This window comes from Pelophylax lessonae (assembly GCF_965119305.1).
Source record: "Pelophylax lessonae genome assembly, chromosome: 2".
NCBI classification, from domain to species: Eukaryota; Metazoa; Chordata; class Amphibia; order Anura; family Ranidae; genus Pelophylax; species Pelophylax lessonae.
In genome coordinates, this window is record NC_138769.1 from 303,952,044 (window position 1) to 303,977,169 (window position 25,126).

Genomic DNA, 25,126 nt, shown 5'->3' on the forward strand with positions numbered 1-25,126 from the left:
ATTTGACAGTGGAGTATTCATGTATACACAATGTTCACAGAAAACACTATCCTCATAAAACTGTAAAAAAAAAGTAACATTATACATTATAATATATGGAGTTCAACTAACACTGAATTGCCATTTTGAATGAGATCACCAACATCAAAACTTGTTCTGGATTTGAATGTACTTTTCTGTTTTTGCAGTTTGAGTGATGACAGTTGCTCTTACCTCTACTTCCCAGAGAGCATTGGAACTAGTAGCTGATGTGGCTGATTGACGCAGAGTAGTGCGTAGAAAAACATGGAGCTTTGACTTGTACTCATCACATGTCAGAAACTTCTCCTGCTCAGCATGGAAGAGCCGTACCACGTCACCCTGGAGGAAAGATTTTAAAGAAATGTATTTATACACACAACATTATGATAAAGATCAATCTTTGTACTTATAAAAAACAAGCACAATTGCAGACACAAATTAAAAAAAAAAGAAGAAACAACAAATTGAAAACTGTTCAGTATTACAAGGCACAGATGTGTCAGAATTGTGTTATGGTACCATTTATGTGTAATTATGCGTGTTAAAGAAAAAAATATATGTATGTATGTGTAAAATAACTTCGGTCTCCTAGGCTGATTTTGTCCCTGTCAAATCCAACAGTTGTTCCATTAATCTCATAGCGCAGGCTTGTGTGTTCTTGTGCATGGAGTTCAACCAAGCAGGAAATGTAATTGTCGCCTTTGGTCTGCTAACAAGTTGTAGTACTTCACAGAAATACATTAAAATAATAATTTCTAAAAAGAAAAAATGTTTTCTGTAGTACAATTATGCATATTGTTTAAATAAGGAAATTAACTGACATTTGATATTCTCAATAGACAAATGTCTAAAAGGTGCAAAAGAGGCATGTGTTATGGACCTTCTAGGACAGCAGCAGTAAGTCAACAACTTTTACTTGGTCCTTATAGGCCAAAGGGTTCAGAAAATTTCTTGATTCCCCCCATCAACACATTTAGTGTTAATGGGGTAATCCCCCCGTTGTGCTATTGTATTTTGAGAGTGGGAGGTTTCCCTGCCGTCAGAATACAATGATCACTGCTGGCAGCTATGTCTCTGGCACTGATCTTACAGAAAAAAATGACAAGCTTCTTGTACTGAAGTGGATTGACAGATCGACTTTAGTACAACCAGCCTGCTCATAGATGGATCAAAATTCAGACAGTACATGATAATTTGGCCGAATTTTGATCCGTCTATGGCCGGCTTTAATCATCATCATGAAAGCCATGATTTCTTTAAGATCTCATTCTTGCACTGGGGCCCATCAAAGCCAAAAGGTCAATCCAATTAAAAGTCCCATTTTAGTTATAGGTGAAACCTAGTGGGCTAGGTCAGTCCATGGTTCTCTATATCTCTTGAATATTACAACAAGGAGCTCTCCCTCCCCTAACTCCCTCTCTATTCCTACCCATATTTCCTTGTCTCAGGTCCTACTGTTGCATTCTTCATAATACAGTACAATACAACAGAGACACACCCCCTTCTACTCACTTTAAGGTACATATCTGCAGTGACCAATGGTAAGACTATAACAAAGGAGCCGAATGAAACCTATACAAAACCTATATCCTAGCCATGTGGGGTCCTAGGAAAACATGCAATCCATTTATTTTAGAATGTCCCTTTTTAAGATGGAGCTATTAGACATTGTCAATTTAAGGAATTAGGCTTAATGATACGTAATAAAGTTCTATCCTGGCATTACTGATCAAGCTTAAACTTTTATACCCAAGATAAACAAAGGCAAAGCAGGAATGTGAATAGAAAAATCACTTTTCATTTGTGTCATTATTTTGAAAAGTCTATGAATTCATGACATTTTATGAAATAGATTTACCTCTTTTGTTTTACAAAAGGTATCAAGGCTTATTATATAGTTGCCATGGGCCCATCCATGTCATTATCGCCCTTCTTAACAAAGCTCAGCACAATGTGTTTGTGTACAACTTCAGAAGTTTCAGCAATCAATCAGAAGAGGGTTTTTAATGCAGCTGTAAAAATGTCAATATGATATCTTACCCCTTTTAGGACATCCTCCATGTAATCTCGGAACTGCATGAAAAGATTAATCTTCCAGCTGGTGTTTGAATTAAGTGAATTTACCTGGATGCAAAAAAAAACATAACAATGGATCTAAGTAATATTCTTTCTTTAGAGTTAACCTGTCAGCTATGTTAATCTTTTAAAAGTTAGATATTTTAAATTTAAATGCTACCCTAAGAGCAGACACTACAAAATACCCAATATTATTAGAACAGATGGTATTCATAGTGGTATGTCTAATTCCATACATATCTCAAAGATAAGGGGATTTCTCCTTATTTCAGAATAGTGAGTAGACCAATGCAAATCATTATTTTATGCCTCATCAGCCAGATGCATATCCAGAACCTCCGGTGTACAGTACAAATATAGTCTAATATAATAGAGACATTTATTCTAAAATGCATACAACTGTGTAGTTATACTATCTCACTGGTAGCAAGAAAACCCTCCTTTGGGTGCTCCCTGTAACCCATTTTACTTTGTTACTAGGGGCCCAGCTGTCCTGACTTTATGTTTAAGCCCTTTCTACTGCCCCCTCCTACCCAATGACAATGTCAGCTTGCGGCTGAGTAGCACCTGCAGCTGTTTGAATACCTGAACAGTTACTACACCTGATGGGATGTAGTCACTGCTCAGCCAACAATTTTCCATCAAGCTACTTTGATTTTTTATTTAAAATTGGGTAATGCCAACAGGGCACCCATGGCTTGAATTTCAGCCAGTTTCATAAGAATTGGCTGTATTTCAAGCTATGTTTGGTCAGGTTTAGTCATGAAGCCAGATCCCTAGTAGCAAAGTGAAACTAGTTTTAGAGGGGCACAAACATTTTCTTTCTATCAAATCACTCAACAAAAGTAAGGCACCTTCTAGTCTTATTTTATCCACCACATTTAAAATAGACTAACAAAATGTGCTTAAAACAAACCTGTCAGTTATCTTTATCAATACTCAGAGTCTTCTAGGAGGGTACATTTGTAGATTTTGATTAATTATTACACATAAACTTATATTTGTTTTCAATTAAATATATAGAAATGCTAACCAGAAAGATAAAGCCAACATTAACATGCAAAAGTAATGGAAATTGTTTGTACCTACTGTTACAGTGTTTTCCAAAAATGACATAGTCCTGACTGTGGGTCACTTGCCAAAACAGTTTTGATTATCTGACAATAAGTAACTGTGGTCAAATATGGGTGTGGAACTGGTTGCAAATGAATGATCAATGTCATCAGACATGATCCAGGTAATTAAGTAAGCTTCCTGCACCATTATAATGGAACAGGAAACTGTCAGGAGTAGCCAGGGCCAAGACAAGGGTAGGCAGGAGGGGCAGCTGCCTTTGGTGCAGTAAAGCAAAGGGGCAAGAAAATGGATGCAAGATGGTAACCCATTCTGCAACATGTATAATTAGTGAGGGGAGGGGGGTACAATTCTGCATCCTTGCCCTGGGTGCTGGGTGACCCTGTCCTGGTACTGGAAGTGACATACGCCAGGGCTCGACAAACCCCGGGCGCCAGGTCACATTGGCGACTAGAATTAGCGACCTGGCGCCTGGGGTGCACTGCAAGAGGTGTCCTGTCCCTTTTGCGCCCCCCCAACCACTCACCGAGTGCACGGACTTCCGCGCCGTCCGAAAATTGAGGCCGCAGCTTTTCGGCCTTCTTCAGTGAGGGAACTGGCGCCCTCTTGTGGTGGCCGGGAGTTTGACAAGCAGTAACTAATGGCTGTTTCCCCTGCCTGTCCTCAATGCCTGTCCATCTCCTTTCCCAAGAGGAGATGAGAGGGAAGTTTTTGCAGGCTTCATCTCCCTGTCCACTTACCTTTGCTTAAAAGGTAAGTGGACAGGGAGCGTGGTTATTATTATTATTAATTATTATAAATTTATTTTTTAAAATTATTATTAATATCTTCGATTGTCAGCAGTAAGAACAATCTGCCCACGCATGTTTATTTCTGTAAAAGGGCTGATTCAAGGAAACTGGAAATAGCTATACAAATCAAAGACTTTGTGATGGGCTTAGGTTTGGACCACATGGCCATATTTTCACAATCTCATTAACCAAATATGTTCATGTGACCATATTAAGTCAACAATGTCACCAGTATCCCTATCTCTTTGTTTCATGCAGCTGAGGGGTGAGGAATTCACAGCAACAAACTGGGCAGGTGGTCTGCTATCATGTGACAATGTCATGCTGGTAAAGGCCAAAGTAGGTTTGTCCCAAATCTTAGCTCATGACTACACAAACATTTTTTTACAAAAATATTGAGGTGAATAGGTTGCTAGTGGCAACATTTTCTTTTTTCAAGTTATGGATATCTTACGAAGTGCATGCACTATTAAACTCAAAAACAAAAAAGTTATAAACTGCAGCTTACCAATCCTTTGCATTCGTTTTCTTTTTAGGATTCTTTTTGTTTTGTTTTCACCTGGAGATACAGCCAGTAACACACTTCCTGTCTCCACTCTCACTTAGAGCCCATTCACACTAGCACGACTTGTGAGGCGACTTGTGTAGCCCCAGGTCGCTTGAGATAACAAAATCAATGTTAATCAATCAGTGCCGTCTTAATTGGCACTACTGAAGTTGCTCCGACTTCAGAAAAGGGTCCTGTACTACTTTGAGGCGACCTGTGATCCGAATGTCCCATATACTTCAATGGGAGTCGCCTCCTTATCTTAATTGACACGACTTGTTATCAGACTTTCCAGGAAGAAGAAAGAGATTAGCCAGGCATTCCCCACAGACAAAGTCGCCTGTCTCTTCAAAGTAGTGCCAAGTCTCTTCCAAGTCTCTTCCAAGTCTCTAAACAAGTCTCTAAACAAGTCTCTAAACAAGTCTCTAAACAAGTCTCTTCAAGTCACGGGGCGACTTTCTGGTCGTGTTAGTGTGAACCGGCTCTGAAGGAGCAATGGACCCACCCATAGACAGCAGGATTGTCAATCAGGGGAGAGGGAAGTGTTATCAGTTTTACAATCAGGGGAGAGGGAAGTGTTATCAGTTTTAGATGGACTTGGCTGACAAGTTAAACCCGAACCAGTGTAAATACTTTTTAAGCAGTTACAGCAATAGTTTATTTTTTTTTGGAATTTATGAAAATGGGATTTTTGACTTACTGTAAAATCCATTTCTCTGATATTCATTGACGGACACAGCTCCTTATCTTCTTGACAGTTCGGTTATACTTCCACCTACTGGAGTAGGACACTAAGTCGGAAACAACTTGACTACGCCTATGGGGCAGTCCCAGGGGGTATACTCCCACTCTCAGCTATAGGCATTCAGTTTTGTTACAAGCAGTGTCAGAAGAAAACCAACTCCACAGAGGGGTAAGTGCTATGTCGGTCAATGAACATTTAAAGAAATGGATTTAACGGTAAGTCAAAAATCCCATTTTCTCTTTCGTTCATTAACAGACACAGCTCCTTATCTTCTTGACAGTTGGGGCATCCCAAAGCAGTGTCAAACCATAAACAACTGGAGCTCACCTGAAAAAAAAATACACCCTCAAAGAGGACCAGGTCCTCTAAACAGCAGCCTGCAAAACCTTGCAGCCAAAGGAAGCATCCGCAGATGTTAACTCATCCTCCTTATAAAACTTTGTGCAAACCTGCAGCACTGACGCCTGATGACGGAAGGCCTAAGAGGCACTAAGCGCCCTCATGGAATGTGCCTTATCAGGGAAAGGAGTAACCTGACCCTTAATGGAATAGGTCTGCAACACCATCTGCCTGATCATCTGGAAATGATCGGAGCAGTCGCGGCCATCCCAGATTTTCAGAACGACTCCATCGCCGCCAAGTACACCCTGATTGCCCAAATGACATCCGAAGAATGTAAGGCAATCTCTTTAAGGTGCTTAGGCTTAGGGCACAAAGATGGCAACACAATGTCTTTATTAAAAAGGAAACCAGTGGCGACCTTAGGAAGTAACGACTGGCAGGGACGAAGCACCACTTTATCTCCATGAACCATCAAGTAAGGTGAATGACAAGACAAAGCTGCCAGGTCCAACACCCTACGTGCAGAAGAAAAAGCCATCAAGAAGGCTACCTTCTGGGACAATGTAAACAGAGGAATCCCGCGAATATTTACCAACGACGGTTACTGAAGAACCGACAGCACCAAGTTGCGATCCCACAAGGGCAATGGAGACCGCACTGCGGGAGACAAATGGTGATCCCCCCTGAACAAAGGTGCGAACCAAAGAATGAGTAGCCAAAGGACATTGAAAGAAAACCGCCAAGACCGAACCTGGCCCTTGATGGTACCTGAGGCCAGACGTTGCTCAACACCTTATTGGAGGAAAACCTAACTCTGAGTCACCGTAAAGAAGTGGGGATGAAACCCAAGATTTACACCCGCAAAGTACACTCCTCAAATGCGATGATAAATCTTCCTAAATGTAGATTTACTAGCTTACAGCAGCGTGGGAATCACTGATTTAAACAACCCTCTATCCTTCAGCACCAGGTTTCCGACAGCCAAGCCGGTAAGCCAGAGACTGTTAGGCAAGTAGAAGATCGGCCCATGGCCAACAGATCTCCTCTAAGAGAAAATCTCCAAGGAGCGACAACCAACCGTGTCAGATCTGCGTACCAAGACCGGCAAGGCCAGTCTGGAGCCACTAGGATGGCCATAATCCCTTCTGCCTCAAATCTACGCAGGAATCTTGGCAGAAGTTCTAGAAGAGAAAAGACGTATAGCAGACGATACTGACCCCAAAGAAGCCACCAATGCGTCTGTGGCATCGGCCAGAAGATCTCGAGACCGTGCCACTCCTAAGCACCTTCCTATTGTGACAAGAGACCAACAGGACCACCTCGGGAGTTCGCCACCAGAAACACAACTGATGAAACACCTCCGGCGGAAATGTCCAGTATATTGATCGGCAGATTCCAGACCCCCCTGAGCACAATCCGTGCCAAAAACGGCACCCTACTCGGACAGGCTGGCATCCGTTGTGACCACCGTCCAGTACAGGGGAAGGAAGGGTTTCCCTGTTAAAACGCCGGAGAGCGAAGCGATCGAATCAGAGACCCTCTCATACCCCAGCTCAACAGGATCAGATTGTCTAGAGACTGTGGATTCTTGCCCCACATTGCAAGAATCTCTCTTTGCAGAGGTCTCATGAAGAACTGTGCAATTGAAACCGCCTCAAAGGTAGACATCATCAGACCCCTTACCCGCATGCCAGTCCTGAAAGACAACCGACTGCTGGACAACAGGAGCCGAATTCATCCTGCAGATTTTGGAGCTTGTCCCATGGGAGGAACACCCTGGCTGAGGCCGAGTCCAAAGCAGACCCAGACAGTCCAACTAGATGGACGGAACCAGAGCCAATACCTGGAAATTTATTTCCAACCGAACTCCTGCAGAGTCCGCACGGTATTCTCCCAGTTGTCCTTTAGAATAAACTGAAACTCTGCTCACAGAAGAAGATCCTCCAGGTACTCCAGTACGGCAATCCCCCACTGGCGCAATTATGCCAACAGCTGGGCCAACACTTTGTAAAGACCTGATAATGATCCTCACCCACGGCAAGAGGAGGCGCGGATGACCGACATATATATCGGAATATGAAAGTAAGCATCCTTGATATCTGCAGAGGCCAGAAGCTTTGAGGTCCAATATTGGACATACCTCGCTTTCCTTTCTGGGACCTGTAAACACATTTGAATAAAACCCATAAAAAAGTTCAGATTCTGAGACCGCAACAATCACCGCTTGTAGTAGCAAATCTTGCATTGCCCCGAAGAAAACTCACAGGCAGTCTGGGGATAAACGCAGGTAGGAAGGAAAGAACCTCTCTGGAGGATAAGACTGAAATTCAATCTTGTAGCCAGACTGAAGCAGCTTGTTGACCCACTTGTCTTGAATCAGGGAGGTCCACGGGTCAAGAAGGACCCACTCTCGGCTTACCTGACCAGGTCCTATTGGAACCTCCAGGGGAGTTCCTTACAGACTTAGATCCCTTGTCTTGAAATTCTGCTTAGTGATATCCAGGGAGGATTCGAACAGGTGATCCCCCCACAAAGGGAAGATCAGATAAGACCTTCTTGGAAGTCTGGTCTGCAGACCAGCATTTCAGCCATATCCTGCGCCGAAGGACCAATGCTGTCATGGACAGTCTAGAGACTAAGGGAGCCGCATCCAGAGAGACATCAAAGACGAACTTCAACCCCTGGACCAACTGGTCCGCCAGCTCCGCAAAGGCAGGGAGAAGCTGTTCCCCCTCCTGATGCTGGCGTAAAAGCTTTGCCCACACTGTTAAAGTCTGGGACACCTATGCTATAGTGAACACAGCCCTAAGGACCGATCCGACCACAGTAAACATGTGGCGGACCAAAGTCTCGGCTCTCATGTCAAAAGGATCTTTCAAAAACCGGAAACTCCTTCAAAGGAAATAGGGTGCATTTATTCAGCCTGGAGACCTAAGAGTCCACCACAGGTGGAACTGCCCAATTATTCAACAGAGACTCATCAAGGGATACTGTCTATCAAAAAGCTTAGGCATCGCCATATAGCGTTTAGGACAACTCCACTGACTCGCGAAAATTTTGTCACTGTAGGCAGGAAAGTCTTTGCCGCTTCAAAGGATCTGCGGGAACCAAGGGGACCTCTGACGCAGCAGCAGTTGCATCCCCCATGTTTAAAATTTCCCGCACTGATGAAATCAGTGCATCCACCAGCACCTTTTCATGCGCATATGCGGTAAAAGAAGAATCATCCTCCCTATCAGAGCATTCGAAGTGCATGGACGCAGACCCAGTAGGGTCGCTATATAATAAGCTCACCCTGAAAACATAACAAACAGGGAAGGCCGCCGACCTCCCGCAAGGAGACACCGGCCAAAGGTCCACAATAGGACCACCTATTAGATCCCGCAAAAAAGCAAGAGGGTTGCCATCCATAGAGGACATAATAGGACATAGCCCCCTTGAGGGGGGGGGGCACTCGCCGTGATAAAGATGCACAGACAGAGTGCCCACACAACAATGGCTGCTACACTGTCACTAAAAATGAAGCGCCCCCACGGAGCCACCCAGTTGACCATATGGCCCAGAAGGTCGCAGACCTATATTTCAGTGGAGGCCCAGCCGCATTTGCCTGGATTCACAGTCTGGCAGATGCCCAGGGAGAGAGTAAGAGGCTGCAGCTAAACACATGGAGGCAGCCCCCCAACGGCGGCGCCCAAAGCGGCCGCGTGTTCCAGTTGGCTGCAGGCGTGACCAATTCGGCTGCAAGAGGGCACCCAGCCCCGTGCCCTAGCAGAGCCGACCACTCAGAGGGGAAGGCGGATGCACGTCAGCAGCTCTGTCAGCTTCAGCAGCTTGGACAGCTTGGTCAGCAGCTCAGATAGCTTGGACAGCTTGGTCAGTAGCTCGAAAAGCTTGGTCCCGATCGTACCGTTTGAGGGGTGTACCTGCGGATGATAAAACATCCGCTCCCCCAGCCCACCCACCGCCGCAGGGAGCCCAAAGGACATCCCTGCCCCAGTCCATAACCCCCAGGAGGCAGGGAACCCGCTCAAAAACCCTCCATTGTGTAACCCGGTCAGCAGGAACCACATCCAACCTCCCCCTTCTGCAGCATGTGGCAAAGCCAGCTCCTACCACACCCAGGAACGGGGGACAAAAGACCCACAGTGACTTTTTAGAGGGGCACGGGGGAAATGGAGGGGAACTCGGGGGTCCGACCATCTCAGGGAGGAACCCACGTACACCCCAAAAGACCGCCAAGAGAGAGCGGAGCTGAGGTCGGGTCACGCTCGCTGGCCGGATTGGGGAGACTGTAAGGATTTTGAATATCCAGTGCATCACCCAGTCCAGCAGTTGATTGTAGTTCTCACAGGAACAGAATTAATTGTAGCTGTCACGGGAACAGAAAATAATAAAAGAAGCAAAAAATTCAATTTAAGAAAGGAAAAAATGCTAGGACAAGAGATCCCAGCAAGGAACTAGGTCCTTACTCCTGACTAGGCAGAAAAAACTAAAGACCTATAGCAGGAAGTGGGATTTTACCCCCTGGGATTGCCCTATAGGCCTAGTCAAACTTTTTTCAACCTAGAGCTAGTGTTCTAATCCTGTAGGGGGCAGCATAAACTCTAGGGTCAAGAAGATATGGAGCTGTGTGCATCAAAGAACGAAAGGGAAAAAAGGTTTTAGACAAATGAATAAAAACTGACCATTGTATGTACCTGTTACACTGGTTTGTCTAAACACTGTTGCTGGACAGTTTGATCTGCTAAAGGAAGTTGGAAAATAACAGGCTTACTGGCAGATCAACATGTGAAAATAAAGGAATAAATGCCTAAAAAAAATATAATACTTTTTTGTTTTTGAGTTTCATTCTGCTTTAAGGCCACATATTTACACCCACTAATATATTATTAAACAGCCAGTGAGCCAATGAGAAGAGAGAGGGTGCGGAGCAGAGCCACGGCTCTATGTGTAAATGGACACACAGAGCAGCTGCTCAGGAGCCGGTGTGCCCAGGTGCCAGCATAGTAAGCTGCTTGTTCTGGGGGCACTTGGCAGGAGGTAGGGACCAGGAGTGCCGGGGGGGGGGGGGTGGACTCAAGAAGAGGAGGATTGGGGCTGCTCTGTGCAAAACCATTACACAGAGCAGGTAAGTATGACATGTTTGTTATTTTTTTATACGAAAAATAATTGCCCTTAATATCACTTTAACCAGTCAATAAAATCGTATACTACTGAGTTACACAAGCGAAAACTGATCCCTTGCGTGTTGCGTAAGTTGTTTTAGAATATTTAGAACATAATTATTATAATAATCTATTTGTTTTATCACTACATATGCAGATGACAATAATTCAATCATCACAATGAAAACAATAGGATTAAACATTTAAAAAGCAGAAGAAAACAGACTGGGCAACACATAATGAAACTGTTTAGCTCAAGCATACACTGCACATGCTTAAACTGCATTATTTCCTGATAAATTCATTGCATTCAGTTTATGTGTGCTTAAACAGGAGTGGCTCTGACTGCTAAGTTATGAAATGATTCACAAGGAAAAGAAACCTAGGCAAATAAAATCTACTTCATTCTCTCTATCACTTAGTCACCTCTTTGCAGCCAGGGTTGTCAGAGAGCTCATAGTTGCTAGCGTGCAAGGGTTGTCCGGCATTGACTGGGTTAAGATTCACCTTATCGCCAACCACCACCTGTAATAGAAAATAAATTCTATTTTACTAAATTACAGCTTTAGTAAACATTTCACAGATATAATATCTTAAAATCCATGTGTTAGAATAGAAATTCTTTATCTAAAGGTATAAGGGCCGGTTCACACTATTGCGAGTGCGGCAATCGCATGTAATTCGGAGCGCACTGCTCCTTCATTACATGCGATCGGATGTGCGGATGTGAATTCAGCCGTACACTTTGTATGGCTGAATTCGCACTGTATCCGCACCAAACTAGCACATGACCCTTCAGGATCGGATCGCACAGTGGTTCACACTTGTGCGATCCGATCCTGTGCGAGCTGTCAGATCGCACTGCGATATGCAATCAAACTGGGGGTGTCGTTAACATTTAATTGACACCCCCTGCGTATCGCATATGGCAGTGTGAACTGCCAGATGTGCGGGTGCGATGCGGGAATAGGCTGCGAATTCGCAGCCTTCCCGCATCGCACAAGTGTGAACCGAGACTTAGTCAGGGGTGTCCAACCTCTTGACCTTCCTGGGCCACATTGAAAAAAAAAGGAATTGTCTTGGGCCACACATTAAATCATTAAATACACTAACAATAAGGACAGCTGATGAGCAGAAAAAGTCTGGCAGATCACAAGTTAACTATCACTGATATAGATAATGTACCTATCTATCTGAGTAATAAAACTGAGTAATAAAACTTCATTTTTTTATTTATTTTTTTTATTACAAAATTAAAAAAAAGAGGGCAACATAAAACTAGTGCTATATTTGACATTGTTTTTGATAAACGCATCAATATCTGGTTCGATATAGATGTAGCAGTAATTCTCAATGTATTCTCAAGGTGCTCATCAGATAATTTGGTTCTAATTTTGCATTTCGTGTGTTTCATCCTTGAAAATAGTTGCTCACAGTCACAAATATAGGTACTGCTGAAAACCGATGACATGAATAAGGAGTGATTGTGAAGAGTGGAAGATAAAACTTATAAAAGTCCAATAAAGAGACATTGTCCTTTGGCAGCATGTGTTCACTAAATGTAAATGCATTTTTACAAAACATCCCCCCCCCCCCCAAAAAAAAAAAAGTCAACTTTTATAGGTAAATTTACAATTTTGTGTTGTGTCACATTCATTGCCATCTTGGGCCACGGGTTAGACACCTCTTGTATAAGTAATACTCAATACTTATATTAGCTCATACACTTACAGTTCAGTATACTTAATACAACAAAAATTGTTATCTTGTATATCCAACTTTAATTATGAGTTAATAGTCTTTTTTATCCACACTTTTGCCCAAAAGATCTCCATTTGTTCCCAACTTTTTTAACCTTTTTCCCCCAGTTTTCGCCATTGAATGAGGACATTCATCTTTTTTGGGATAAAGCAAGAAAGGGTTACATTTAGGTTGTTATTGCTGTCTGTGTCAAACTGGGAGGGTACACTTTCACTTTCTGTTTTGGTGGCCATAGTCACCAGAACAGAATCTCAGGGCAAATCTAAAATACTTCTTTTTGGAGATTATCCCCATGCAATTGGACAGGAAATGAGGGAGAATCCTGCTTGTCTGGGGCAACATGCAATAAAACCTGACATACCTGCCAAATCTTAACCACAAGATCCAAAACTAGAAAAAAAGCTGGACTTTGGCCTCAGCCATTGTCCTTCAATCTCCATATTAAATGCAATCCCCAGTTTATTCAGAAGTTTCTCTTACATTGTCTCCATTACTGCGCAACTTCCAAAATGGTTGAATGAAGAGCCAGGACCCCTCGTTTCCAGTTGCATCAAGTGTCACCCGCATGGCATTTTTCTCCAGAAGTGCAGGAAGACGCTTATTTACAGTGAGGTATTTGTTACTCTTCATGTGCAGCAGCTGTAACATAACACATATATTGTATGTCTGTTATTCATTTCTTTTCCCATTTCTTTCATTACAGTTGTCATGCAGTGTTTCTATTATATACTACCAAAAACAAAAGAACCTAGAATGGAGATAATGAAAATAATATTATTCTACATGGACCTACATGGTAACATTTACAGCCCCTTCACACCTCTACTTTCCATTGTGATATATTCGTGTACATTAATGGGAATTGTGTTAAAACAACTCATTTATTGAGAATATAGAGCCAAAGAACATCACAGAATGGAAATGCAGACCTGCAATTTTCTTAGCACAACCCACCAGACTGTAGTGTCCTGCAGTGTGGGTTCAGCAGCACCTAGTTTACTTGTGCTTGACATTGTAAATCTGTGCTTGCTTTAACAGCATGACACCATAACACACTGGTGTGTTGCCAGCCTACAATATACATATTACAAAGTATGCTTTATATATACAGTATCTCACAAAAGTATGTACACCCCTCACATTTATGTAAATATTTTATTATATCTTTTGATGTGACAACACTGAAGAAATGACACTTTGCTACAATGTAATGTAGTGAGTGTACAGCTTGTATAAAAGTGTAGATTTGCTGTCCCCTCAAAATAACTCAACACGCAGCCATTAATGCCTAAACTGCTGGCAACAAAAGTGAGTACACCCCTAAGTGGAAATGTCCAAATTGGGCCCAATTAGCCATTTTCCCTCCCCGATGTCATGTGACTCAAGTTGTTAGTGTTACAAGGTCTCAGGTGTGAATGGGGATCAGGTGTTTTATATTTGGTGTTATCCCTCTCACTCTCTCTTACTGGTCACTGAAGTTCAACATGGCACCTAGTGGAAAATAACTCTCTGAGGATCTAAAAAAAAGAATTGTTGCTCTACATAAAGATGGCCTAGGCTATAAGAAGTTTGCAAAGACCCTGAAACTGAGCTGTAGCACAGTGGCCAAGACCATACAGCGGTTTACCAGGACAGGTTCCACTCAGAACAGGCCTCGAGGATGAAGGGGTGGGGGGTCAGCCTGTCAGCGCTCAGACCATACGCTGCACACTGCATCAAATTGGTCTTCATGGCTGTCGTCCCAGAAGGAAGCCTCTTCTAAGGATGATGCAAAAGAAAGCCCGCAAATTGTTTGCTAAAGACAAGCAGACTAAGGACATGGATTACTGGAACTATGTCCTGTGGTCTGATGAGAACAAGATAAACTTATTTGGTCCAGATGGTGTCGAGCATGTGTGGTGGCAACCAGGTAAGGAGTACAAAGACAAGTGTGTCTTGCCTACAGTCAAGCTTGGTGGTGGAAGTGTCATGGTCTGGGGCGGCAAGAGTGCTTCCAGCACTGGGGAGCTACAGTTCATTCAGGGAACCATGAATGCCAACATGTACTGTGACATACTGAAGCAGAGCATGATCCCCTCCCTTCAGGGACTGGGCCGCGGGGCGGTATTCCAACATGATAACCACCCCAAACACATCTCCAAGACGACCACTGCCTTGCTAAAGAAGCTGAGGGTAAAGGTAATGGACTGGCTAAGCATGTGTCCAGACCTAAACCCTATTGAGCATCTGTGGGGCATCCTCAAATGGTAGGTGGAGGAACGCAAGGGCTCTAACTTCCACCAGCTCAATGATGTCATCATGGAGGAGTGGAAGAGAATTCCAGCTGCAACCTGTGAAGCTCTGGTGAACTCCATGCCCAAGAGGGTTAAGGCAGTGCTGGAAAATAATGTTGGCCACACATAATTTTGACACTATGGGACCAATTTGGACATTTTTACTTAGGGGTGTACTCACTTTTGTTGCCAGCGGTTTAGACAATGGCTGTGTATCAAGTTATTTTGAGGGGACAGCAAATTTACACTGTTATACAAGCTGTACACTCACTCCTTTACATTGTAGCAAAGTGTCATTTCTTCAGTGTTGTCACATGAAAAGATATAATAATATATTTACAAAAATGTGAGGGGTGTACTCACTTTTGTGAGATACTGTGTGTATATATATATACATTTTATAAAAATGAAAATTACATTTTCTGTATGATGCTGAAGAATGACAGGGATATTTATGGTAGTGAATTGTACTAGCCATCTATCACATTGTGCTACAGCAAAATTGTCACATTTGTGTCCTGTATTTTGGAATGCACATAGGATAAGTAGCATAACTGATGGTGCTACATGGTAAATCCATGTTCCAAGCAGCAATTACCATAGCATCAGTGAATCAGTGAAAACTGCTGCCGTCTTTAGTAGTCCTACATATAATTTTTAATTATTATCTTTTTTCCTACATGTTGTAGTTTTGCAGGATTCCAGGAAATAAGTACAGTAACCAGCTTACCTGTATTACACTTCCATATTTCACCACTTCCCCGTGCACCTTTTTATTTTCTGTGTCATTTTGTTTTTGTTCCATTTGAGCAGCATGCTACAAATAAAGAAAACACACTTAACAAAAATGCTGGACACACAATAAACAACATATCCAAACAAAGTTACATATAAAGCACTCTGTATATTAGAGAGTAACCTCATTGTATTGTCGTGCACTTAAGCTCATCACAATGCACAGTGTATTTGTCCTGTGAGTTATAGTAAAATAGGCTTTGAGAAAAATCAGGTAAGCTATGTTTTGATGTGATATCAGGACCTATTTTATGTGTGTGTGTGTGATAAGGGGCAAAATCACTGGGCTTTAACAAAAACCAATGTGCAGCAATCTCCCCCGATGTGCTATAGTATTTTGACAACGGGGAGTGATTAGCGCTACGTTGGCTATTTTCCAGCAGAACCGTTTGAGAGAAGCCGATCGAATCATTGGCTTCTGTTGAACAGAGGGCTACACATAATTCATAGTTCATCTGGTTCCATCTGAATCGACTGAATTTTGATCTGTGTGTATGGGTGGTGTTGTGAATTAGTGAATGGTGCCATCATACAATCATTTTAAAATAAGGATCTTCACCAACCCACTTTAGTATAGTGATAATCTTTTCCTTCACTCCCGTGTATGAACAAGGTAGTCACATCGCTGCATTACAGTTTGGGGGGTGGCCAATGTACACTGAGCTGCGCATGCACAACTCAGTGTACATGGCGGCTGATAGGTAGGAGGAAGCTTTTATGACAGAAAAAAAACCAACAGGGTTTCCTATGTCATAAAAATCCTGCCTGTCAGCACGTTTTCAAAACGTGGCTGTGCTACCGCTTTAACTATATGCCTATTTTTGAATCACACGGCTGAGATTTTGGGACCTTGCAGGATCCCTTGAAAAAATGTCCTAAAACGTCAGCCTGTGAAACCTGTTACTTTATGTGAATAAAGGACAAAATTATCACTGTATTAAGTTGTGCTTGAGAAGATCACTATCATATATCATCACAAAAGCCAGCCATATATGGATTTAAATTCAGACGGTTCAAAAGGGACCAGGCGAACTTTCATCCATAAATGGGCAGACTGGTTGTACACTAGTTGATCAATTGTTTAAATGGTGTACAACCAGCCTGTTGTTTTATTTTCGAACGATCAGTGCTGCAGCCTATAGACGGCAATACTTATCATTGTATTCTTACGGCAGGGAAGGTTCGCCGCTCTAACAATACAATACCACAATGGGAAGGATCCCTCCCCCATCCATCGCAAATGTGTGGATGGAGGAACTGGAACTTTTTTTTTTTTTGGTTCAACCCGCTGGTTAAAAAAATGCACACAGGGTTACTAAAGCGTACCCCCTCGGAGGGCCATGTATACCTGCACGGGGAGTCCCTGTGCACGCAGTTCCACTGATGTCAATTGAGATGCAGCAACTGCACAGACACAGATGCTGCTCCCAATTAAATATCTATGCGCGGGCCCGAATTAATCCCTGTGCGGGTCAACACAGTATGCACCGTGTGAACAAGGACTAAACGCGCCGTTCAGAAATTAGAAATTTGGTGGTAGGAAGTAAGTGTAATCCATATGTTGACAGAACACAATAATGAAGTCCTTTAAAAAAAAAAAAAAACTTGCAATGTATGTACCTGACTATTAGATTTTTTTTTTTGCTTTCTCTTAGCAAAAGTTAGGTTACTCTTACGGTTTGGATTCTATGGTTTGCTACAAACCTTCAATATTATAAAAAGGACTGCGGTATATAAAAAAATGACTAAGCTATTTTATAAGGCAATGTGCAATTTGCAAATAGTTTTTCACAGCAATTAAATCCATTCTGACTCATCTGACTTTAGTAAAATGAAATTTCATTCATATCTCTGGATGAATACACTTATCAGTTTAGCCTTTTACAAAGCACCTATTTGTATTATGTTGTGTTCCTTTAGTCACCTTGTGCACTATACTTGGTTGTATAACAACAATAAACATATAACAAATATATGATCAGATGGTAACCGTTTAGCAAAAGGGTTGTTCATCAAACTATTTACATGAACTGTATCTTTTTGCATCATTTAAAATGGTAGTGAACCTCAGACATGAAAAATGAACAAAGCACATCCCTCTATAGTGTGTACTAGCCTGAGTGCAAAGCCCCCAGTGTAGATCCTCTCTGATCTCTCCTCTCTCTGCTATCTGCATGAGTCACTGAAAGAACACTAACAGCCTCAAGGGAGACACCCCCTCCCCCCTCAAACACACAGCAGGTGACTTATAGCCTCAGCTCTGTATGTTTTTATTAGACTGTATACAGGGGTAGAGTGTTTATCAGATTACATGAGACTCTGTACACTAGTTATGCAGTGTGTGATGTCAGATCCCTGCCTTCTAATATTTATACTAAGAAATATAGTAAAAAGATAGAGACAGATATATTATTACCTGCAGTTTCTGTAGGAGGAGAACATCGGATATCTTTTCTTTTTCTTGTTTGGCCTGTTTAGCTTTCCAGTATTGTTTCTGAGCAGAGTATCTGTTCATGGGACATACCTTAAACAAGCAGTCTGGAAAGACATGGAGAGGGAGAGTAAGGAGGATGTGTGTGGAAATAACCATGTGCAGTGGGAGATAGGGAAGTATTAACGAAGAGACTGCGGTAGAGGGGTAAATATTGATATCCAAAATATTGGATCATTGTCATCAGGTCAAAAAGTGTTAGAAAATGCAAAATATTATGGTTGTCACTGAAACAGGAAGAGAGGAGAATATTCTTCCAATGGGAATACCGGTTTCAAACACGAAGAGAGGGGAATATTCTTTCAATGGGAATACCTGTTTCGGTGACAAACGTCTATAGATGGTTTTAGGGACTGGTCAAGATTCAATCCATGAATGGGCAGGCTGATTGTACCCAAGTCAATCCATCGATCGACTTAGGTACAACCAGTGGGACGGCCCCCCCATGCCACCCCCACCCCCCACGCCAAGATAGTACAATAGCTCTGTGGGAGGGTTTCCCCCATCAACACTGACTGTGTTGATGGGGAATCGAGCAGGTTGCAGGAAAGAAAATCACATCATCTATGACCAGATTAAGAGTAGAGAATCCCTTGCATTCAAGAGATTTCCTCTCATATTCTGTTATGTTCTCAGGAAAGGAAGTGAAAAGAATCCAGAAACAACAGCTTGTTTTAACAGTTCCCTATTATATCTAAAACGTACAACTTTTTAACCTTTCGTTTAGCCAAATTGTACCCTAAATTTCATTTTTATCTTTTTTGGATCTCCAGTAGTAAGATCTTCTTAACGAGTAATTTAGTTCTGCATTTCCCTACTTAAAAAAAAAAAAGACAAAAAAGCTGATTAAGGGTAAACTGTAGCATAGTTCACTATGGCAGGAGAGGAACTACAAGCCTTTAGTATTCAAGCAGCAGGAAGGGTTTTGCAGCTGCATATAGAGATTACCATAATGATGATGACACTAGCATCATTTTTTAAAAAAAAATGTTTTTTTGCCTTACCATAAAATCCTTTTCTCTGAGGTTCACTGATGGACACAGCTCCATGTCTTCTTAGACCCTTGGACTTATGCTGCTCTCCCTCTTCAGGGGTAGGACTAGACGGAAACAATTCTGGCTACATCCCTGAGACAGTCCCATGGGGGTATACCATGCGAGTGCTGTGTCCATCAGTGAACCTCAGAGAAAAGGATTTTTCAGTAATACAAAAATCCAGTTTTCTTTTTTGTTCACTGACGGACACAGCTCCATGTCTTCTTAGACTCTGGGATGTCCCAAAGCACTATCAACATGAGGGGTGGGAAGAACACAGCAATACGTATAACTCCCAACAAGGGCTAAACATAGCCAACCAGGTAAAACAGGAGCTCAACTAGGAACAACTGGAGCTCACCAGCAGGAAAAAATACCCCATCAAGAGGCGGAAGCCTCTCCAACTGCAGCCTGCAAAATTTTGCGGCCGAACGCAGCATCCGAAGATGCAAGTACATCCACCTTAAAATACTTTGTGAATGTGTGTACAGATGACAATGTAGCCGCCTTGCACAACCTGAACCACTGATGCCTGATGACAAAAGGCCCAGGAGGCACTGAGCGCCCTCATAAAATGCGCCTTGACAGGCAAAGGAATAGTCCTGCAACACCGTCTGCCTGATCCATCTGGAAATGGTCGCAGCAAATGCGGCCTGCCCCTTACGAAGTCCATCCGTAAGAACAAACATAGAATCAGATTTCCAAATTGACTCAGTCACTGCCAGGTACAGCCAAATTGCCTGGACTACATCCAAGGAATGTAGAGCAATTTATTTAGGGTGTTTCGGCTTAGGACATAAGGACGGACATATAATATCTTCATTCAAATGAAACCCCGAGACAACCTTAGGAAGGAACGCCTGACAGGGCCGTAACACCACTTTGTCCCTGTGAACCACCAGATAAGGCAACCGAGGGGACAACGCAGCCAACTCCAAAGCCCTACGTGCAGAAGTAATAGCGACCAAAAAGGCTACCTTCTGCGACAACGTGAGCAGAGAAAGTTCACAAATGTTTTCAAAAGGAGGCTTTTGAAGTTCCGAATGTACCAAATTGAGATCCCACAGAGGTACTAGGGATCACACCGGAGGAGCCAGATGGCGAACTCCCTGGACAAAAGTGTAAACCAAGGACTTCACCGCCAACAGCCTTTGGAAAAATTTGGAAAAATTTGGCAAAAGCGGAAATCTGGCCCTTGATGGTGCCCAGAGCCAAACATTGATCTACACTTAGTTGTAAAAACTCCAACAGGCGAGACACAGAAAAGGAGCAGGGAAACCCCCCCCCCCCCCCAGGACCAAAAAATATACGCCTTCCAAACTCTATGATATACCTTCCTAGAAGTAGATTTCCTAACTTTCAACAGCGCAGGAATCACAGACTCCAACAGCCCTCTGTCCTTCAGCACCTGGCTTTCAGTAGCCAGGCTGTTAAAGCCAGGGACTGTAAAGCAGGATGGAAGATTGGTCCCTGAAACAGAAGATCTTCCCTGAGAGGAAGTTTTGAAGGAACATTTGCTACCAGCCTCACCAGGTCTGTGTACCAAGACCAGTGAGGCCAGTCTGGCGCCACCAGAATGACTGGAACCCCTTCTACCTCGATTCTGCATAGCAGTCTGGACAGAAGTTGTATTGGAGGAAAAGCGTAAATCAGACGATATTGAACTCAAGGGGCCACCAGGGCATCTGCGGTGTCAGCCAGAGGATCTCAAGACCTTGACACAAACCTCTGCACCTTCCTGTTGAGACGGGAGGCCAACAGATCCACATCGGGAGTCCTCCACCAGAGACACAGTTGAAGAAACACCTCTGGATGAAGAGACCATTCTCCCTGATCCAACGTCTGCCGACTGAGATAATCAGCTTGCCAATTCGCACAGCAGAGAGGGCCGGAACATATAGTTCTGCCCACCTTAGGATGCCAGCTACTTCCCGGGCCGCCAGGGAACTTCTTGTGCCCCCTTGATGATTGACATATGCCATGGCATAGCATTGTCCAATTGTATCCTCACCGGGAATCCCTGCAGACGATGCGTCCACTGAGACAGACAAAGCCTATGTGCCCGAATCTTAAGGATTTTGATCGGCAGACTGGACTCCTCTCGAGTCCAAACACCTTGAGCCGAGTATACACTCAAGACAACTCCCCACCCGGGCAGACTGGTATCAGTGGAAATCACTGTCCAATACAGGGGAAGAAAGGACTTTCCCAAGCGAAGCACCTGAGAGCGGAGCCACCATATCAGAGACCCTCTCGTACGCCGACTCAACAGGATCAGATCATCCAGCGACTGCGGATCCTTGTTCAATTTGGCAAGAATCTCTCTTTGCAGAGGTCTGGTATGGAACTGAGCAAACAGGACCGCCTCGAAGGTGCAGACCATCAGACCCAGCACTTGCATACAAGTCCTGAGCGACGACCGACGGTTGGGCAACAGGAGCCAAATCGCATCCTGCAACTTCAGTAGTTTCGTCTGTGGAAGAAACACCCGGGCTGATGCTGAATCCAGCGTCAGACCCAAGTAGTCCAGCTTGGTGGACAGAGTCAAAGCCGATTTCTGAAAGTTCAGTGTCCATCCGAACTCCTGTAGAGTTCGCACAGTAATATCCATGTCGACTTCTAGAGCCTAGTACTATGATCCCTTAGGCCAACTCCGGGGACAAAACTTTTTCCAGTCAGACGAAAGGGCTGCTTGTGAGCCGAGAAAAAGGGACCACGTTTACGATGAGGTTCCTTGCCCCTAGCAACCTGCGGAAGTAAGGTACTCTTACCTCCCGTAAGGCCGTTAATGATCTCCTCCATAGAGGTACGGAACAAACGGTCACCTACAAAGGTAGATCAGTCAGCACCTTTTTAGAAGCCTGGTCGGCCGACCAGTGGTTCAACCAAATTATGTGGCGAAGGATCACCGCCGTCACAGATACTCTGCCAGCAAAAGGGGCAGCAAGCAAAGATGTATCACAAATGCACTGTAGCCCTTGGATCAACTAATCTGCCAGCTCAGGAGGATGTTGATCCCCTTCCAGATCCTGGCGTAAAATGTTTGCTAATTCCGTTAAGGTCTGGGATATCAAGGTGATAGCAAACACTGGCCTCAAAATTTAACCTGCCACAGTGAAAAGGTATCGAACCAGAGCCTCAGCTCTCTTATCCACAGGATCCCTAAAGGATGGAGAATCCTCCACCGGCAAAAGTGTGGCTTTTTTTTTAGCCTGGAAACCTGAGAGTCCGACGGTGGAACTATCAGTTTCTATAAGAGACTCTTCAAAGTGATATCTCCTAGCGAAAAGCTTAGGTATTCCAACCATGCGTTTCGGGGATCCCCACTGGCCAGCAACAATCTCGTCAAAATAGGCAGGAAAGGGGAACACCTTAGTCACCTTGGAAGATCTGCAGGTGTCAAACTGCACAGGCATCGCCAATTCAGCTTCAGCTGAGTCCTCCAACTTTAAAGTTTCCCGCACTGACACACCCAGTGCCTCCACCAGCACCTTTTCATGCGTGGCTGCAGATGAAGAAGATTCATCCTCACTTTTAGAGCACTCAGGGTGCGTGGACGCAGACCCAATAGGCTGACGGCCAAATCCACCTCAGACTCTGAGGAGGCTGAGGATACAGGTGAAGGCGGGGGCGCTTCTTGCTAGGCCGCCTATGCAGGGCCATATCAACCTTTGACACAAGTGACTGCAGGACAGCCTTCATGGCCGCCAGGGCAGACTGACACTCAGAGGGTCCCGCAGCTTCAAGGAGTGTGTCAGGTGGTGATACACGTTCCAGGGGCTCTATGGTTAAATCGTAGCCCCACTGGGAACAATCAGCCCTTGAATGAAGAGGTCTTGTACCGCCCAAAACAGGCCCTGTAAGTGGTCTAGGGACAGGCGCAAGTTGGAAGGAAAAAAACCTTGCCGGGGGATAAGAGTGAAACTCGATCTTGTTGCCAGACCAAATGACTTTGTGGACCCACTTGTCTTGTACTAGGGAAGTCCACGGGTCTGAAAACCAGTGAAGAATCCCCCCCCCCCCATACGGGCCGGCCGGCGGCTTTTCATGCTCTTTGATTTTAACAGAATGTAAGTGTGTTTCCTTTATCTAAATAAACCAGTGGTTACGTTTTTACACTATTGGCGTTTTTTCTTTATATTTGGGATTGGTTTTGCCCATCTACTGGGATTATTGGCTCATCTTTTGGGATCATCTTCAACCCTGACCCTGCTGTGTGAGTTATCTATTGGTGGTTTGGATCTGTCCCGATACCATACATTGCGCAATTACTATCGGAGTCTGGTAAGGGGCCCTTATTGTCAGTGTTGGTGGTCCTGGTATATTTGGGATTTGTCTCTATCTGCCTATATCCATTCTCAATCTGGTAAGCGGCATTTATATTGGTGGTGGTCTTCTTCCACTTTCGTCATCATCTGTCTCTGTGATCACTCATTTGGGGAGTCTGCACAATAGTTTTCTCTGGTAAGCAGCCCCACATCTGGTGACGGATTTACACACCTCCTGCATGGTGTAATTTAGGGTGTTTAAGGAATAATTTATCGTTATGGTATTATGCTATGGCGTTCTCTTTTTTTTCCATGATTTTATGACTTCATTTCTTGGGAGTTCATCACATGTGTCTTCTACAATCAAGTTCACTCCTTCGTGATTTATCTCTGCACTTATTTATTGTTTGTCTGGTAAGCGCATCACCTATAAGTTTCCGGATTCTTAAAGTGTGGATTTCATTAGTCACATCAATTTGGAGATTATCCATTCTCACTAGGACTTTTTTGCACTGGGATTTGATTAGCTTGTTTTTGTTTTGTTTTTGGACATTGATTTGTTCACCTCATTCAGCGCGACTTATTTTATATATATCATTTGGATTCTTCCTGAAGAGGCCCCGAAAGGCTTCAAGCCCTTGTCAGTCGACCCTGAGGGACGAAAAAAACTTCTTATGAGCTGCGAGGTTCCTTGCCCTTAGTAGCCTGCGTAAGAAAAGTGCTCTTACCCCCTGTGAGACCTTTAATTTCATCCAGGATAGCTCTAAACAAGCGATCTCCTTGAAAAGGAAGATCAGTCAAGACCTTTTTTGATGTCTAATCTGCAGACCAGCACTTGAGCCAAAAGACAAGCCGAAGGACCACTGCTAAAACAGAGGAGGTGAGCCATCAGGGGAGCCGCATCCAAAGAGGCATCACAGATAATCTGCAGCCCCTGGACCAGCTGGTCCGCCAGTTCAGCAAAGGCAAGGAGGAGCTGTTCCCCCTCCAGGTCACGGCGTAAGAGCTTAGCCCACTCAGTCAGAGTTTGCGACACTAGGGCAATGGTGAATACCGGCCTCATTGCCGAACCAGCCAAAGTATACATATGGAGGGCCACAGCCTCCGCCTTCCAGTCAGCTGGATCCTTAAAGGCCAGGGACTCTTCAACCGGAATCATGGTTGCCTTGTTTAATCTGGATACCAGTGGGTCCACCACCTGCGACATAGTCCACATCTTAAGAGACTCCTCATAGGGGTAATGCCTAGTAAAGCGCTTTGGGACCCCATGGGCACGCTTTGATCGTCCCCACTCTTTAGCGACAATTCTGTCAAAATAGGCAGGGATAGGAAACACCTCTGGGTGGCTTGCGAGTGCCTCTGTCGCAGCTTTAGCTGTGTTCTCCATCTTAAGGGTCCCACACAAAGATACAATCTGCAAGCAATGTCCTTTCTTGTTTTAACAGAGGCATGGACACCAGAGAGAGATATATCATTTTGCCCCTGTACAAATCATTAGTAAGACCTCATCTGGAATATGCAGTTCAGTTTTGAGCATCAGTCCTTTAAAAGGATATCGGGGAACTGGAGAAAGTGCAGAGAAGGGCAACCAAACTGATAAGAGGCATGGAGGAGCTCAGCTATGAGAAAAGATTAGAGGAACTGAATTTATTCTCCCTTGAGAGGAGGAGATTGATGGGGGATATGATCAACATGTGTAAATACATAATGGGTCCATATAGTGAACTTGGCGTTGAGTTGTTC

At 43.8% G+C, this 25,126-nt stretch overlaps 1 protein-coding gene across 1 annotated transcript in view; it reads right to left on the reverse strand.

Annotated features, from left to right (window-relative positions):
* The window catches only part of ITPR3 (inositol 1,4,5-trisphosphate receptor type 3), a 544,698-nt gene that overhangs the window by 460,120 nt on the left and 59,452 nt on the right, over window positions 1-25,126 (reverse strand). Inside the window, exons 3-8 of the mRNA XM_082246986.1 lie at window positions 18,007-18,128; window positions 15,526-15,612; window positions 13,003-13,161; window positions 11,188-11,286; window positions 2,062-2,145; window positions 214-360 (exon numbers count right to left, since the gene is read on the reverse strand). Coding sequence (XP_082103112.1) covers window positions 214-360; window positions 2,062-2,145; window positions 11,188-11,286; window positions 13,003-13,161; window positions 15,526-15,612; window positions 18,007-18,128 — 698 coding nt within the window. The remainder of the gene's footprint in view (window positions 1-213; window positions 361-2,061; window positions 2,146-11,187; window positions 11,287-13,002; window positions 13,162-15,525; window positions 15,613-18,006; window positions 18,129-25,126) is intronic.